At 45.8% G+C, this 19062-nt stretch overlaps 1 protein-coding gene across 1 annotated transcript in view; it reads right to left on the minus strand.

Moving 5' to 3' along the window:
- The window catches only part of TEX2 (testis expressed 2), a 47904-nt gene that overhangs the window by 4244 nt on the left and 24598 nt on the right, over positions 1 to 19062 (minus strand). The window contains exons 6-8 of the mRNA XM_006833583.1: positions 8528 to 8660; positions 2342 to 2461; positions 968 to 1177 (exon numbers count right to left, since the gene is read on the minus strand). Of these exons, the coding sequence (XP_006833646.1) occupies positions 968 to 1177; positions 2342 to 2461; positions 8528 to 8660 (463 nt within the window). The remainder of the gene's footprint in view (positions 1 to 967; positions 1178 to 2341; positions 2462 to 8527; positions 8661 to 19062) is intronic.

Genomic DNA, 19062 nt, shown 5'->3' on the forward strand with positions numbered 1-19062 from the left:
GACGACACCAACTTTAAATTCAAATTCATCGTCACCATGTGCACTCTCAGCCACTGTACCATGACGACACCAACTTTAAATTCAAATTCACCGTCACCGTGTGCACTCTCAACCACTGTACCACGACGACACCAACTTTAAATTCAAATTCATCGTCCCGTGTGCACTCTCAGCCACTGTACCACGACGACACCAACTTTAAAATCAAACTCACCATCACCATGTGCACTGTCAACCACTACTACGTTGACACCAACTTTAAATTCAAATTCACCGTCACCGTGTGCACTCTCAGCCACTGTACCACGACGACACCAACTTTAAAATCAAATTCACTGTTGGGCCCATGATAGTAGCTTTCAGTGATGACTTAGTTCCCCCATCCCTAACTCCTGGAGGATGAACCAGGCATATCTGATGTTTAACTAGTCCCAGGTGATTCAATGTGCAAATGGGGCCGAGAATCACCAGTCCACCAGATGGCCGCTCCCTGGCTAGACCTCCTGCCATTATTACCAAATGGATATGCTCCGGGCTCCTCAACATCCAGCCCTCACTCAGGGCAGTCCTCCCCAAACCCGGATGTGTGACCAACACTTGTGAAGAGGGGAGAATAATGTCAACTACCTTAGCAATGCCATGAGGCCTGGCTGAGGTGATGAAGTTATAGGCCAGCCCAGGCAGAGAACGAGGGTCCTTCCAATGACAGCCGTCAGTACTGGTGGCAGCGTTGTCCCCACAAAATTCCCATACTGACCCAACCTTCCCTAACGTGTTAAGATGAATCTTTAAATGTGGATTAGCTACCATGGAAGAAAATAGAATCAGATTTATAACTAACATTTAGGTTTCATTAAAATGTTTGAAAAATACTTTTGCCAAAGAGAAGGGACTCTCCATAACCTTAAGGTTAAGCCGGTTGGGACCAGGGGAGCCACGCACCGTCACCGAGGACCCCTCTACGTACCAGATCCGGTCAGTCGGAGGTGGTGGAATGTTCACGGCCAAGGTTCCTCTACATTCTTGTACTTCAACAGTTAGCAGCAGGGGTGTGTTGGAAACTTCTTCAATCTTTTTTTTGATGAACTCCGTCTCTGTTGCTTTTTGGAAATATTTTGACTTGGTGATTTTATCTACAAATCTCATAATCTTACTTGTTCGATGGCCTCCAACATACCTTCAGATGAGGAACATAGAGTTTATCAGTATAAATTTTGCTCCTTCTCAAACAAAAACCTAGTGGCTTTTCATTCTCCTTACTCTAGACCAGTATTTGTCAACCAAAGTACTAATGACATCGTAGACTGAATGGTTCTTTGTTGTGGGGCTGTCCTGTGCATTAGAGGGTATTTAGCAGCAATTCTGACTCAACCTACTACATGCCAATGGAATCCAGCAGACATGACAGTCAAGCATGACTTCAGACATTGCTGAACAGTCTTCCAGGTTTGGGGCAGAGGGAGGAGTGGGGGGACGGGACACGGCACACAAGACCATCCCCAGTTGAGAACCACTGTCTTTGTAAAAGGTGTAAGTGTCAGACAGAGCTGAGTCTTGATGATGGAGAGTTAAGACAAAGTCCTCAGATGTACACAGAGAAGGCTTCTAACCCCTTTCTCTACAACACTCAGAAAAGCAATCATTCTGAAGGTCAAGCAGGTAGGAAGATTTTAAGTAATGCAACTTTCGCAAACTCAAGCATCTCAATTCCCTCCTCTTCATCTTCCGTAAGATTTCAAAAGTGAACATGCTGATGAAATTTTCTCACAAATGCTCCTCAATCACCCAGCGTCTTTATCATCAGACTCACTTTAAATAATTAAAAGATTGGCACAGAGGCTGTTTAAACGCTCTGGTCATGCCACAGTCTAAGTTACAGGCAAAGGGAGCCCCCAAAATGAAGTTCATGACTCAAAACATCAACTAAGTCAACTGGGTTTTTAAAATTCACAAAAGGTACCATCTGAATGGCTTGGCTTCGTAGGCGCTGGCAGTTCAACATAAGTAATGCCACCTGCCGGGCACCAGGGGGAGGTGTTGGGTAAACCGTGTTCCTAAGAAGACCCGGATGTGCTCATAGTTACATCTCCCTTCCTTTCCTTCTCTTTATTATTTACTCAAAGCGAAGGAGAAAGCTGTTTTGGCCAGGACCTTCCTAAATATTAAGTAAGGAAAGCTATACAAGTCTTTATGCTTTGGCTATAACCTGCTGACGTTGGAAATTAACACAAAACAATTGCACTCAGTGTGAAGGGAGAAGGACAATCCTAGAGGAAGAAAGAAGGCACACTCCGACTTACTGCCCTGGCCTCCTGGGAAGCCCTGTTTCTGGCCCACTCACCCTTCTCCCCCAGGGAGGAGTGGTTTGTCTCCTCCACTGGGCTCTGGGGCATCGTCTTCCTCGGAGGAGCCCGCGCTGGAAGATTCCTCATCACTGTCGGCCAGACAGTACGCCCTGGGCCTGCAACTGAACAGAGGGAGAATCACTACCATGGTAACCACCGGGACGCACCCAAGATGAAAACACTTGCCACACTCTGGACCACTCTCTCCAACCCACCCAGAAGGGAAGAGGCCCAATCCATGAGTGGCACGGTTATTTGGGAGACTCTTGAGTGTCAAGTCCCCTGGGCCTGGAAGGGTTCACTTTCCGCATGCGTCAGGACAGGTGGTGGGAGCATGATTGGTCCACACAAAATGCAGTGATGTCATCAACAGTACAGGGGTGGGGGGAATGGAGAGAAGGATGGCTGAGGGGGTGAGGTGATGGGCATTGTCAGGCAAGTCCTTGACTCCGGCTGAGTTCAACAACAATGCTGACTCTAGACTCCTTCCTATCAAGAATTCACACCTACTCCACATCTGAGGGGCACAGAAAAAGTCAAATGGGACCGAGACTCACGGAAGCAACTGACATAGGAACCCAGGAACCTTCTGAGAAGTAAAATTTTGAAGGCCATCTTTTGACTAAAGTTGTTGTTATTGGTTAAGTGCTGTTGAGTCAGTTCCCACTCATGGCAGCCCTGTATAGGGTTTCTGAGAAGCGACTGGTAGGTTTGAACCACCACCTTGTGGTTCAGTGCTTATCGTTCAGCACCACCCCAGGATTCCTTTACTGAAATAGCAATACTAACAGCCTTCATCAGAGAGCCGGGTCTCATGGGTCCTTCCACACTGGACACTTGGTCTGCACTGGCATGGGGACTGCCAGTCAACAGCTGAAGGGAGTGTTCTGGGAGTCCGCCTGAGGGCTGCTGGGGGCCTCTTAGTAGAGTTTTGGCCACACAAAAGGCAGCTCCATCCTCTAGTACAGCTTTGGAGAGGGCTCTGCAAGCCGACCTCTGAGGCCCAGACACTTAACTGGGGTGAAATGAAGGAAAGACAGTTGTTTCTGAACATTGCTAAGTAACTCGGGTCACACCAAACAGAGGCCTTGTGACAAGGACAGATCAAGCTTGTGGGGCTCAGGTCCCAGCTCCCCCAGCTGCGAGCCTTTGGCTTTCTGACACGCCCTTGGGACACCTGGGGCCCATGGGTAAGTCTTCTACTGGCCAACAGGGGCCGAGGACACCTGAGAGCGGGGCCCATATGCCAATGCGGACTGGGCAGAGTGCAGTGGGGTGGGACTGAAACCTTCTGAAACAGGAGCCCGGCTGTAAGAGGACCTCACGGTGCCCTTCCTACAGGACATGCAGATCCTCCTCAACGCTGCCTCTGGCCAACAGGTTTGAGTTGAGCATTAAAGGGGAACTCGCTCAGCAGGAACCAAAACCTCTTGTCCCTTCTCTTCCACAGGCCTGGCTGGTGCGGGAAACACCTGCTTTCATTCCTGCTCACAAAGTCATTTCAGAGCTTTTAGGGCTTCAAGCGACTCTCAGAGAAAAGAGATCTTTTATTTAAAATGTACATAAAAACCACAAAAGCAATTGTTGTGGAGTTGTTTTTGACTCATGACAGACCCCATGGGTGCAGAACAGAATTCCACAGGGTTTTCCTGGCAGACTAACAGGTCTTTCTTCATCTGAGATCTTTACTTCCCCCCGGCTCCAGTGATGCCAGGAAGAGGCTACGTGCACACGGCAGGTCGCCTGCTCCTCCCCCACATCCAGGGCAAAGGGAAATCCACTGGGTTACCTACCAGCTCCCCACTGGCACTCGTCACTTAGACACCTGCAGTACCATGAGCGCTCAGGTTCCTGAATTAATCCTCTGCAGGGTAACTTTTATGGCTGGAAGTTAATAATTTAGATCACGCTAGACCAGCTAAAGCAGATCAGATGACGTGAAATTCTGATTTTGTCCAAAAGGCATTCTACCCTCAGCGCTGGGGGCTGTCTCATGTGGCGCCTGAGACTTATAGATGGACAGCTCAGCGTTTGGCTGATGCTCAGTTTTATAAGCAGGACACACCGTTTCAGGGCCTCAACCTTACGACATCAGCACAAGCTTCAGAAAAAGACAACACACCACACATCCATATATGATGAGGGGGCTTCAAAAAGTTCATGGGAAAATTCCATTCTCTTCTCATTGGATTTCCCATGAACCCTTTGAAGCCACCTTACATAAGCTGCGTGATCATGTGATGAGCCTAATGGTTCCAATTCACCTGAGAGTTCCAGAGGAGAGTGGCAGCCCGTCAAGACGCCACCTTAGAGGGCTGATCCCAGCTACACGGCCTCTGCTAGAAACCTTTCTGGAAACGTGTTTGGAGTCACACACGTAAGAGAGAGTAAATTATTTCATCACTCTATCATTCATCTCTGTCTTGGATCAAACATTTTATTTTCTGGCCTCATAATCACTATTATCTCTGACAGATTTCTAGAAATTGCTCAAAATCCCATCCCATCTACGAAGCAGGATGATTTGTAGTGACTCAAGATAGTTTAAAAAACAAACAGAAAACAGAAAAGGCTGTGAAGGCAATTCTAAAATGACACCCCAAAAATTCTTCAGGGGAAAGCTGCATAACTCAACAGCCCTTGAGGTGCTTGCCTTGAGGGGACCCCACTCATGTGAAAGATGTGTCCCACACACCTGTCACAGACATAGGTATACATGCACCCACAGGTCTAGACTGGCTCACAGCATCACCTGAAGACACTTGGCCCCTGGGCTGCAGAGCCAGGGGGTGGGGTAGGGGTGGGGATAGAGAGGATTTGGGTAGACTCATGCCTGCACCCCAAAACACAGGTCAGAGGGGGTCATCTCATCTAGTGCTTGTTCAACAGTGCCACACCAAGGGAGTTGGACAGCTGGCCCAGGCTAAGGTGGTGGAACATGAACAGGCCATGGGTCTCCTCATAAGAAAACGCCTCACTCCAGGGCGTTTCATTAAAGAGCACCCAATCAGCGGAATGTTTCCCTTACTGACTTATTTTTTGGTCCTTTTCATGCCAATTCCCATGGTTAAGACTGCTCACTATCCTGAATACCACTTTAGTGTCTTACTGTCCAAGATGCATTACTACAGTAGGTAACAAGAAAACCATTTGGGAAAAGGACTTAAGGAAAAATATCCACATATATCAATTGTACACATATTTCAAAAGGAAAGGATGCCACTGTACTGAAAACAACCTAGATCTGAAACCTCTCAGTCAGGCCTTAAGTTTATGAGCAACGTGAACCAACTTCCCACCAGTCCTAGGACTTTTCACTGGTGGAGCAGCGTCTCCTCAGAGGCTCCACATGAGCACAATCCCTGGTACTTGAAGGGGGACTGAAGAAAACAAAGCAGGAGACGGGCAACCCTGACTGGGGAGTGAGGCCCTACAGCTAGCCACGGGCAGGAAAGGAGAGCTGCTAGGCCCCAACTCTCAAGACACCATGCTCTTTGGTGAGGTTTAACATCAGGAAAATATCAGCGCCAAAGGGTCACTTAATATGGCTAAGATTTATCACCCTGAAGCCAAATTCGGCATCAGGGTGATTCCACGTGCTCATGAATGAGGACGGGACGAAGTGGATTCTAGAATCATCTCTGGGGTTTGGATCTTAGCATGGATAGGCTTCAGAGGATCTGACGCTCCTGGAAACTGTGGGCTACAGGAGTATTTCCTGGCAGACGGGTCCGTCCAGAGCATTCACGTTACCAAAAGGCTCTCTTGTACAAAAAAACAAAAGACTAAGGGTCTATTTGTCCAAGTCCTTGATCTCCCAAATGGAGTGCTTTTGCATGTTATCAAAATGAAAGGACAATTCGACACATCAACCATCTAGTTTAACACCCTCAGGTTGTTATTGCTATTGTTGTTGTGATGTGCCGTGGAGTCGGTTCTGACGCATAGCGACCCTGCACAGGGTTTCCAAGGCGGCAAATCTTTATGAGAGCAGAAAGCCTCATCTTTCTCCCGCGGAACAGCTGGTAGTTTTGAACTACCAGCCTTGAGGTTAGCACCCCAATTTGTAACCACTACACTATCAGAGCTCCATGTTATTGCTATTATGTGCCGTAAAACTGGTTCCCAATCTTCATGACCCACTATAGGGCTTCTGAGGAGCAGCTGGTGGGTTTGAACCACCGACCTTGTGATTAGCAGTCTAGTGCTTATTCAACAGTGCCACATCAAGACTCCTCATAGGAAGAAGCAAAACTTCAAGAAGCAAAACTGTATTTTAGAAATACAGTAAAAATAAAAATCAATACTATCACAATTTCTTAGCATAGAGGCTTTTTTTTTTTTTAACAGAGAAATGTTAAACAAGGGGTTCCCTCTGATCCCCTAAAAAGGCAAAGCAAGACGCCCTTCCTTTCACGCTGGGTCTAAAGCAGCAGCCAGTTTACGAACAGGAAACTGAGCCTACAGCAGTAACAGTGAACGTGGACCGCCCAAGGGGTAAAGCTCTCCAGGGTCTGCCATGATGTCTGAGACCTTTCCTTTCTGATTCCCAGCAGCTCTGTGCAGGCAGAGCTGTATCTAGAAAGGCTCCCTGCACAGGGCTCAGAGTAAAGAATGTTCTGGCCTGCTCCTCCGTTCCCATTTGGCCTCATTAACAAGAGATTCCGTGACTGCATCTATCTAAGGAGCTGCGTTTTCTCGGCAGCCGGCTTTACAGCTCTGAATCCATCAGGCTGGAGTGGTGATGCTCAGCCATGCTTGAGCTGGGATGGGAACACCCAGTGACAAGGAGTTGCATCTGAGTAGAGGCCGGAGTCACGTGTAAGAATTCCCACGTGTAAGAATTCCCCGGCCAGGAGAGTCTCCGAAATCCTCACCAGGGATAGCATAGTGCTTTTACGTCTAAGAGCACAATGAAAGGACAAATGTCTTGGTGGTGTCACGTGGCACCAGCAAGACTCAGCACTCACAGGGCATGAAATGCTACACAGAGAGTTGATAAATACCACTCACCAGAGAATATAAATCCACAGTTTGCCGATTCCAAACACATTTTAACAAATGGCAGAAAAATGAGAGGAAAACAGCACAGACAAGGGTTAGATTGTATACAGCAGGTGCAAGTTTCCCATTATTTACAGAGGAACATTTCATTAAGTAACCTGGAGAAATCAGAGTAATCCAAGTAAAAGGGCATTCAACTGTGTGGCCCAACTCCCCTAGTCAGTTTGACTGCAGGGATGAATAAAAGCCTTAGGTCTGCATCATCATTCAGAGGAAACTGTGTGTGTGTGTGTGTGTGTGTGTGTCTTCTGTCTAGACCTAGACAGGGCAGCTCTTGGCAGTGTTTTCCTGTGAATTTCATGCAAAACAAAGATGTGGGAAGCAGACTTAAATCAGCATTTTAGAGTTGGTAAAACCCATCATATTTATGTAAATATGAAGTTCAAAGGACTCATTTTTAGGGTGCATGGGGAGGTAAAAGTGCTATCTTGCTCTGCTAGGCACTCAGGGAAGAAAAAGGAAGCTTCATTAATTATCTCATAAATGTGAAACTCTCACTAGATCAGAAAAACTGCAGTAGAGGCGCTGTCTACAAAGAGATATTTGCTCAGCAAATCAATACCACATTATTTAGGAAAAATGCTTCCCCAAACACTTTAGGAGCACCCGCTTGGCTACAAAATCGATCATCTAATCATAAGTATTTCTGACTTTATGATTAAAGCCAACAGATCCCCAGGGACCTGAGTCTGGTGCACACACTGCCGTCTGCAGCTGAAAGTTGAAGAGGGGACTTTCTTTAGTGAGGATGATTCTATTCACGGAGCATTACTGCTCTGATGAGCCTCAGCTGCTTGTCTGAGTGGGTGGTGCTTTCTGGGTAATCGATACTGTGGGTACCATGGCCAGCACTAACGTCAAGAGGTGCTGCCACAGCTGAGCACAGATGAGGGCCTGTGGTCCATCTGCTGCTGCCCTGGGTGACAGGGGCTGTCTGTCCACTGGGGATGAAGTGAGGAAGTCATTCCCCGTTAATACTCCAGGGTCTGGAAACATTTCCATAGAGGCACACTCAACATCCAGGGCCACTACACAGCAATCCTGCTGCTCTGAGGTGGGAGGTGGAGGCTGCTTCCCCAGGGTTGGATTTTGTTTAGGAAATTCATATAGCCCCTTACCCTTCTTTGCCAATTTCTCCAACCTTCAGGGCTTCAACAAGAGGCTCTTTACCTAGTTTGGTCAAATTCATTTTGGTCTCGAGAGTCATCAGAAAGGACCCATTGTAGGACATTTCCAAATCAATCCAGAGTCCTGGAGAAATGGTGAAAAAACAAAAGGTTTTTGTTTGTTTTTCCCCAAAAAAGCACAAGTCTACCAATGATAATATGGCGATTTCTATTTTATTATAGTGCCTAAGCAAGCATCACATCAAAAGTAAAATATGACTCCCAGCAGAAGGAAATGGCTGGATCCAGGGGAGAGGCAGGGTTAGGTCTCCAGATTCCCTGTCAGTTATATGAAGAGACAAGAGGAGACGTCACTGCAAGCTGGTCCTTCTTTAGAGACACAGGTGAGAATCAAAGTCTTCTTAAAATTATCCAGGTGGGAGGGGAGCACAGAAAATGGTTCCAATTTAACATGGCATGATATAGTGACAAAAAATGTTTGAAACCCCTGTCTTTATGGATGAAAATCACCGATAACTGGAAACACAAGAATGAACTCTCTAGTTACAGGATTATCCACAGAGATCAACTCTTTCTTTGTACCTTGATTTTAAACCTTATTCCCAGAAAAGATACTTTTGTCAATGAGATCAACATCATGGAGGCATTCTGTGTTGTGGAATTTCACTAGGATGCCCACCATCTGGCATGACCACCGACCAGTGGGCTAAAATGCAAGTAGGGGCTATCTCACGACTCCCCTTACTTACATCCAGCAGGTTACAATAGGCTAGGCTGTGATTTTTCAGGCTCCGAGCACCATATCATCTCAGGGCCTATCAATCAAAATGGGATCATTCAAGAGGGTGGTTAAATGTTAATAACTTTTATAGACCCTCAGAAGACAAATGGCCATATCTAAAAGGAGGCAGGAAATTAATCTAAAACCAGCGTTGACACACAAGAGTATTTTCAAGCAATTACAGTAAATAACCCGTCCATCCATTTGGCCACTACTTCATGAAAGCTTTGCTTAACCTCAAGATGCACTAATGGTATTAATTCCTCACTAAAGTCAGAATAATATTCTTTTTATTCCAAATTATTATTTTTATCCTAATTGGAGGTAATTTCTTTCCCATGAATGACCTGTTTTAATTAACTGATAGGCTGATGGATTATGATTATCTTTGCAGAAATACAAAATGGCTTTATTTCTTGATTATGTTAAGCAGTTGCTGTTTTTAAAATCATTAACTAGCTTGCTCTTCAAAAGTACTATTTTACTAGAAATAAAGGACACATTTTCTTTTATAAAGACACTTAATAAAGTCATTACTTGCTCCTAGAAGGGGACTGAAGCAAAAGGCTAGATTTTAGATCTAAGATTAACAAAGGCAGCATTGATTGTTATATAATATCTTCAGCTTCATTTTAGAATCAATAGATTCAAAACTGCCTGGTGGCTGTATGAATTGAGACACAATCATTTCTTTTGAAACTCTAATAAATTATAATAGCATGTACTACCTTTGAATTGTCGTGTTGGAGGAGAATGCTAAAAGTGCCATGGACTGCCAAAAGAACCAATAGATCTGTTTTGGAAGAAGTGCAGCCAGAGTGCTCCTTGGAGGCCAGGATGGCTAAGCTTCATCTCTCATACTTTGGACACATTGTCAGGAGGGAACAGTCGCTGGAAAAGGATGTCATGCTGGGTAAGATGGAGGGTCAGAGAAAAAGAGGAAGACCCCCAACGAGATGGATCGGCCAGGTGGCATCATTGATGGCATTGAGTGTGGCGGCGGTAGTGAGGTTGGCCCAGGATCGGCCATTGTTTCGTTCTGCTGTGCATGGGGGGTCAATATGAGTCGGTTCCGACTCGATGGCACCTGACAACAACAACAACCTTTGAAGGTTGTCATAGAATGTTACCTCTTATAAAAAGGAGGGTTTTGTTTTATCAATGAGGGGATTTAAATATGGACTTGTTGTTGGTGCCATCGAGTCAGTACCAACTCATAGCAACCTTACACACAGCAGAACGAAACCCTGCCTGATCCTGGGCCAACCTCACTACTGTTGCCACGCTTGAGTCCATTGATGCTGTCATTTTTCCAATCCATCTCATTGGGGGGGTCTTCCTCTTTTTCTCTGACCCTCCACCTTACCAAACATGATATCCTTCTCCAGCGACTGGTACCTCCTGTCAATATGTTCGAAGTGTGAGAGATGAAGTTTGGCCATCTTGGCCTCCAAGGAGCAATCTGGCTGCACTTCTTCCAACACGGATCTGTTGGTTCTATGGGCAGCCCATGGCACTTTCAATATTCTCCTCCAACACCATAACTCAAAAGCATCAATTCTTTTATGGTCTTCCTTATTCACTTTTCAGTTTTTGCATGCAAATGAGGTTATTGAAAATACCATGGCTTGGGTCAGGCACACCTTAGTCCTCAAGCTGACATCTTTGCTCTTGCCAACTCACGCCCCAGTCAGGTGGGCATTCCACCTGATCACAGGGGTCCAGGAGCTGAGGCAGGAAGACCAAGGAGAACCTGGAGCCCAGTCCAGTGGTTTGGGCTTGAGTCTTACTGATGTTTCTTAAGCTCTGTACCTCGCTCTCCTCCATCGGCAGGGGACTACTTTGGGCCATCCAGAGCCTCTCATACCTTGGTCAGGATTCTTTTTCTTCTCTGCCACTGCCTGTCCTGCCTCCCACAACTCCTGCCTCCAGCCTAGCCTGCTGCTATTTCCACGGCAGACGGGAAGACAGTCCAGACAAGACCATGGACCCAAAGGAAAGCGGCCACACTGAGGAGCCTGGAAAGGGTCTGGGCCTCCCAGTGGGGAGGAGGGTGTCTGTTTCTTATACGATTGTAGACACTCCTCTCCCTCCAACTCTGCCCCCAAAAGGGCCAATCTCACCTGCAGAATCAATGAACACACAGAGGAGGTCCAGGATGGTTGGAGAATTTAAAAACATATATAAACCGTAAATAAATACTCCAACAAAGTTACTCTCATATTCAGATGAGGGCAAGGAGACTATTTTAGCTTTAAGTATGGAGAAAAACTTGCTTCTGGGACAGTAATTCAGGAGACAAAATGCACCCGGAAAATCTGGGAGCAGGTGCAACTGGTTATGTGCCTGTGAGTCAGAGGCCCCCACCTACCTTAAGTGACTGAGAGATGAAATTAACAGTTACTGCAAAGGCTGTCTTCTCACTGGGGATAAATGTAGCAACAATGAGAAGATGGGGACATACACTGCTCTGTGAGTGGCATCTTAACTCTAGCACACATGGTGTAACGGAGCTTTTCCTTCTTTTATTTTTTTTTTTACTTTTGACAGAAGTTAAGGCTTTATTGTGAAGCATGTCGTGCTAAAATGCTGCCTTCTCTAGCCATCTGGTCTTGGTAGTGCTCAAAGACAAATACCAGAAGTTGACTAACAGGATACTGGTTAATGACTTCAGTGAATAAGGTGGCCGGTCCTGAGAAGTTCTCCAGAAAAGGGGCCGGGGGCATGAACACAGGGCGCCCCGGGACGAGAGGTGAAGGGAGATGCCTGATCACCAATTTGTTAAGTTGTTAAGTTCCGACCCATAGTAACCCTGAGGAGGGATTCCCAGGCTTTAAATCTTTGTGGGAGCAGACAGCCTCATCTTTCTCCTATGGAGCAGCTGGCGGGCTCGAGTCATCGCAGACTTTGTGGCTGCAAGTCCAGTGCTTATCACATAGCGTCACTGCACTCCCATGGGCCCTATAAAACCAGCAACCCCCAAAACATAGCTAACAATGAAAATAGGAGTCATTTAGTCAGTCTTCATGTGATACCCTGCGTAGAGCTCAGATGGCGGCTTTTCCACTCTTCTGCCTCAGGAGGGAAATGGCAGTTACCACCACCACTCAGAGGGTTAACTGCAGCAGAAGTTACATCTCATTCCACCTCAATATGTTGTCTGAGTTCCAAATGCAGCTATACCAGGGCCAAAGCCAATGAGATGACTTTAGCCCTCTGGGGGTTTATGCATGACAAAGAATGAAGATGGCCTAAGGCACATGTAGTGTTGGCGCCCCCAGAGAGACATACCTGCCCTAGTGCATGTCCCTAGAGATACGGAGAAGCCACACTAACACAGACCACACCTGAGTAACAGTGCTCCTGTGGTCACCTACAGCTAGTTGGTAACAAAACCTCAGCTGTTCACTGTTTTATCACTATGAAGATAACTAAAAGGCCTCAGTAGCATTGAAATATGCTCCACAGGCTACCCACTGCTCAAAGGAGTGAGGACAACCTAAAGGCTTGCTCACCTGAGCCTGGTCCTCTGTTATCTGCACCTCCGTTCTCCTCCACCTTCCCCCAAGTGGAGTGGCTGGTTTGCATATGAAAGCCAACCCCTGGCACGTGAAGAACAAAACTACTAAAGGAGCACTGGATAATACGTTACGCCAAGAGCAGATGTCTGAATGATGTATCAGTGATTGTTTTGTTCCTGGCAAACAGACTGGTACCACATTGTTCATTCAGACACTGCTGAAAACTCCTGTCCGGATGTGTCTTTCAAGGCAAACATCATTTTTAGCATTGTCTCCCTGTAACTGCTCAGAAACAGAGCTCTACCTCTCAAGGACCAACATGGTCACAAAGCAGACTCTTCTCCCCCCACCGACCCACCCCTACCCAAGCTCCACAAATCGTATTTTTTTCTTCTTGCAACACGATCAGGTTGGAACATAAGTGCCATTCCTGCCAGCCCTGCCTCGGCTCTCAGGCCCGAGTGGCCATGATGGTCACCGTCATCTCCTCGCATCTGCGTCTGACAAGGACAGACTCACTCTGGTTCTGGTTGTCTGCACTATCCAGTCAGCAAAGTAACTTCAGCCCCAGCAGTGGACAGAGGGGAAACACTACAGGTTGACCCTACATGTGAGTACAGGGAGTGGACAACCACACAGTCACAACTAAGGTCTTCTTTGGACAGACAGAGCTCCTTTTTCTGTGAGAATGAAGTCATTTTCTTAGACTCTGGAACCTGCAGTCAAAACTTGGGCTGGCATCCAGGTAGCTCCAGACAAGACAAAAACCAAACCAATATGGTCCCAGAGGACACTCAGAGACTAGAATGCATGCCGCTAACATCCTGAAGACAGGATGGAGCGATGTAAGCCTGAGGGCTCACCCTCCACAACCTTGGTTCATTTGACCCTGTGGACACTATTCTGGGTGCCCTGGTCCCAGGCACGGAAGATGACAGTCTGTCAACAGAGCAGGGTTCCCCCAGCCTCTCAGGTCCTTCCTTCCTCAGGAAGGCACATGTAACATGTCAGCTCCAGCACACCGGCCTACAAGCTGTGGAACAGGACAGAACAGCAAGGCTGAAGGGACCCTCTGACGAGTCCTCCTGGCCCCCAGCTTTGGTTCACACATCAAAAGCACTGTGGGTCTGGCCAGGTGATCCTGATTGCCTTTTAGGCCTAAAGAGTCAATCGGCTTGGTTCTTCATAGCTCTATTAAGAACTACACATTCTAAACTCATTTTATCCACAGGAAAAAAGATTAGGAAAGAGCATACCTAAAAGGTCACCTGGTGGTCTCTGAATGGTGGGTGGGGGTGATGGGTAACATTCTCCTTTTAACCTTTTCTAAATATTCCACTTTCCTGTGCAAAACGTATTTATCGAGTGAATGAATGTTTCAGTTGTCTATTAACTCTGTTAAGTTAATGTTTATTCCTAACAGTTAATAAGACAACTGGACAGGGCTTGGCTGAGGAGGATAGCCTGGTGGCCCCAGGACAGGCCCTGGAGACAGCAATCCCCAGAGGACATGAGGGGTGAGGACGGAAGAACAGAGCTCATGAGGCACAGGAGGGAGGGTCACAGAAGAATGGGGACCCTGAAGGCCAGGCTAGAGACTTGTGGAGAGGGGAGAGGTCAGAGCTAATGTACAGTCAGTGCTCAAGGGCCCAGAGGTCATTTGCCATTGGTGGGGCGCATGAAGACACTCTGGGAAATGGGAAAAGGGGTCATTTAGCTTCATTCACTCTTTGAACTAGGAATGGTTGTGAATCCGAGAACTCAGGCCAGCAGCTACTCTTAGACGTCGAGGCCGTGAAACTACGAACCCATGTTTCTTTTTGCTGCTCTCACTCGGACCTGCCCACTTTCAGCTGTCCAATGGGTCCACGGAACACCACAGCCATCACTTTCTAAACTCTCTGCTGTTGTTGCAGGAGCAATGATGATGGTGAACAGTACCAAGCACTTTATACAGCACATGCCTTGCACCAGACACTGTTTTCCATGCCTTGTGTGGATCAACCTGCCTAATCCTCACCTTGCTTATGAGGTGTAGGTGCTGTGGGGAGGCCCACTTGATAGACCCTGAAACCAAGGAAGAGAAGGTTTAGCACTTGCTCAAAGCCGGTGCTCAGAGCGGCTGCTGTACACTGCCTCATACCAGCAGCCCTGGCCCAGAAACTCCACCCAAGCACAAACTGTTGCTGATAAGAGCCTTCAAGCTCCGACTCAGCAGCCCTGTGGTGAGGGTTTCTGAGACTATAAATCTTTACAGGAGCAGAAAGTCTCATCTTTCTCCCAAGGAAGTGAGCTCAAACTGCCGACCTCGTGGTTAGCAGTCCAGTGCTTATCCTACAAAGCCACCGCCCTCCATGAGCACAAGCTAGGAAACATTTAGAGGGAGGGGAATGATCCCTCAGAAGGTATCCCCTCCCTCTCAGAGGCGCTAAAGTCTTGTGCACTGTGGACAGCACGGCCCTGGAAAGTAGACTCCACTTGGAAGGGCCAGTTTGAGCCCAATCTTTACAGCCCGGACTTTACATTTTCTAACAGGAAAGCTTTCCCTCAGAGCAACAGAACTCAAGATGCACACTTTCTCCACGTTCATTTCTGTTTCACCATCACATGCATCCTTTGCAGAGTCGGAGAAAACCGAATTTGATCACACTTTTAAAAACCCACAGGCTTTACGTCTTTCTCTTCCTTTTCTTCAGTAATATTTTTTCCCTTGTTACATAAGCAGATAGCTCTCAAAAACGTGCCTTGAAAATGTTAAATAAGCCTCAGATGGATTACACATGGGCAAAGCTTTGAACTATACAGTGAAATGTCTTCCCACAGCTCCCGTTCTAGGGGTACCAGAAAGAAACTGGCGACTTCAATGTTTTGTGAAATTTACTCCAACTCTGGCCCAAGGTGTGTGAGGCCATAGGGATTCTTCTTAGATGCTGCAATGCCCAGCATAGGGTCTAGAAATTTCTACTAATTCAACAAAAAAGAGCTCTGAGATAAAAGACGGCTAACACATGAGAAAACAGTATTTACATGTATTATTGACTTTCTTTGGGCCCAATTCTCAGGAGGATTAGGCCACCTGATATTTGCCAGCATTTCATAAGTCAATTCCTCAAGAGGCCAAAAGCAAAGGGCAAAGCGATCAGAGATAGGCAGCGGACTCGAACACAGGCAGGGTATAAGGCCCATTTGCTTTACAGTTAACCCATAAAAAGGGCATCTCTGAAAAACTTTCCATGGGGTTAAAGAACTGTAACTAAACTACTTGCAAAGAATCTAAATCTTTTCTAATTTTACTCTCGGTTAAGCAGAAGCGAACCCAACCCAGAGGCACCTGGATTCATCAAGGATGAGACACAGTGAGGGGACTGCAAGAGATCTCAACATATAGGGTTCAGGTGAACTTCAGGACGTACAAATACACGGGGGCTTCAAAAAGTTCATGGGAAATGAAATTAAAAGATAAAAAGAAAAAAGTAAACTTTATTTCTCAACACAGCCTCCATCCAGGTGAAGACACTTTTATAAGTGATGATACAAGCCACTTAGCCATTCCTAAAGAACTGAGGGTCCTGGGAACTGAACCATGTCAGTGTAGGCTTTTTACATTATTAATGAAGAAGAATGGGTGCCTTTAAAGATTTTTAAGACCAGGAAACATAAGGAAGGCAGGAGGAGCCAAATCAGGACTGTAAGGGTATGCCTAACGATTTCCTATGAAAGCTCTCATAAAGTTGCCTCATTTGAGGAAAGGAATTAACAGGAGCATTGTTCTGGTGGACAGGGGTCGTCCAGTGAAGCTTTCCCAAGGAGTCTTTCTATTAAAGATTTGACTAAGTTTCTCAAAACACTCTCATGAGTGTTTTGTGCCGATTGTGTGCCGGGGAGTCATCCTGCACAGGGTTTCCATAAATCGTTATGGGAGCAGAAAGCCTCATTTTTCTCCCACTTAATGGCTAGTAGTTTCAAACTGCTGACCTTCATTCAGGTTAGCAGCCCAACTCGTAACCACTACGCTACCAGAGCTCATAATAAGCAGGTATTAATGTTCTGTGGCCCTCCACAAAGTCAACAAGCAAAATACGCCTTCAGCATCTCCAGGATTTGTTGCGATGACTTTTGCTCTTGACCAGGATGGATCACTTTTGCTTTGACTGGACCACCTGCACCTCTTGGTAGCCATAGCTTTTATCAAGCTTTGCCTTCAGGATCTTATTAGTAAAGCCATGTTTCAGTTTCTGTGTCTTCTAAGAAAGAAATGTTTCAGGATTTAATCCCACTTGTTTTAAAATTCCCATAGAAAATTCTACTCTTGTGGCAGCTGATCTGGGTGCAAGAGTTTTGGCACCTAATTGCTCAATTAAATGTTTTCCTTTCAGAGCTGTGTACGCTGAACCAACTGAGATGTCTATGATGTTGGTTATTGTTTGTGTAGTTACTAGCAGGTCCTCTTCAATTAGGGGACAATCAAGAGTACTTGTTTCCTCATAAATGGATGTGGAAGGCTGTTGCTACAGGCTTCATCTTCAATATCATCTTGTCCTTTCTGAAAATGAGCCAAATATTTGTAAACTGCTGATTTCTTTGGGGCACTTCCCCCCAAAACACTTTTGTAGAGCATCAATGATTTCACCATTCTTACATGCAAGCATCACCACACCACATTTGATGTTTGTTCCTGCTTTAATTTTAGCAGATTTCTTGTTGCTCTGATAGGGGCTCTTTTCAAACTGATGTCTCATCCTTCTTAGTGCCTCAAACTAGATCCTGTTCAGACAGGTTACAACATGGCAGTACTTTTTTGTTTTTTTGAAAAAAAAAAAACTCCGTTTTTTTAAAAAAAATCCACGCACAGTTTTTCATAATACACATTTTCTGTGAATTGTTTGAAGATCCCACAAAATACTCTGGACTGGCTCTCTCAGAAATCATTGTGATGCTTAACATAAAAATACGGGCTCACAGTCAACTGAAAGATCCCCCAAGAGCTGCTCACTAGTCATAGCGCTAGAAAATCTCTTTGTGCTTTCATCAAATGTAGACATCAGAAGAAAAATGATTTAACTAAATATGACACAAAAGCCATCCGATACAGCCAGAGGCAAAAGGCGCTTTTATAGTCTAAGCATTTTACAGAACATTATATACTTCAAAACAAACAGTCTTCTCTTGGAAAATTGTAATTATTCTCTCCCCTACCCTGTTCATGAGCCTAAGGGGCAACAGGGGAACAGCTGCAGTGTGCTGAAGTCGGAGGCTCCCATGGTGGAGAGACTTTCCCTGCCCTCTCACGGACTATTCCTACTTCCCTGGCTCGTTCCTCCTTTCACCGGACTCCCGTGTACTAAACTCTCCTTGTCTAGGTCCTTTCAAAGCGTGTCCACTGGATACTGCTGACGGTTGTCCAACACGATTAATGTAATTAGTGTCATTAAATTGTACATGTACAAAAATCACAAGCTGATGGAGGTACTACATATTTGTCTTTACAATGATTAAAAATGATAGAAGAAAAAACACACGTCCAAAGTACACATAAATCTTTAAAGTTTAATGAACCTCTCTTTACATTCTGATCAATTTTTTCCTTCAGCCGCAAGAGCTGTGGTTGTTAGGTGCCGTCCAGTCGGTAACGACCTCCAGCGAACCTATGCACAACAACAATGAAACACTGCTTAGTCCTGAGACGTCTCATAACTGCTGTTGCACTTGAGCCCATTGCTGCCCTCTCACTGTACCAGTCCATCTCGGGGGGTCTTCCTCATTTTTGCTGGCCCTCCACTTTACCAAGCATGATGGCCTTCAGGAATTGGTCTCTGCGATAATATGTCCGAAGTATGAGAGACAAAGTCTCGCTATCCTGGTTCTACGGAGCATTCTGGCTGTACGTCTTCCAGTACAGATTTCTTCATTCTTCTAGCAGTCCATGGTGTTTTTTATATTCTTCTCCAACACCATAGCTCAAATGCATCAATTCTATGGTCTTCCTTAAAAGAGGTCTTGTGTAGCAGATTTGCCCAATGCACTACCATCATTTGGTTTCTTGACTGCTGTTTCCATAAGTGTTAAAAGTGGATCCACACAAAATTAAATGTTTGACATCAATTTTTTCTCCATTTATCATGTTATTTATTGGTCCAGTTATGAGGATTTTTGTTTTCTTTACATTGAGGTACAACCCATACTGAAGACTTTGATCTTCAGTCTTTGATCTTCATCAGTATTTT

Source organism: Chrysochloris asiatica, unplaced genomic scaffold (assembly GCF_000296735.1).
Source record: "Chrysochloris asiatica unplaced genomic scaffold, ChrAsi1.0 scaffold00007, whole genome shotgun sequence".
Classification (NCBI taxonomy): Eukaryota; Metazoa; Chordata; class Mammalia; order Afrosoricida; family Chrysochloridae; genus Chrysochloris; species Chrysochloris asiatica.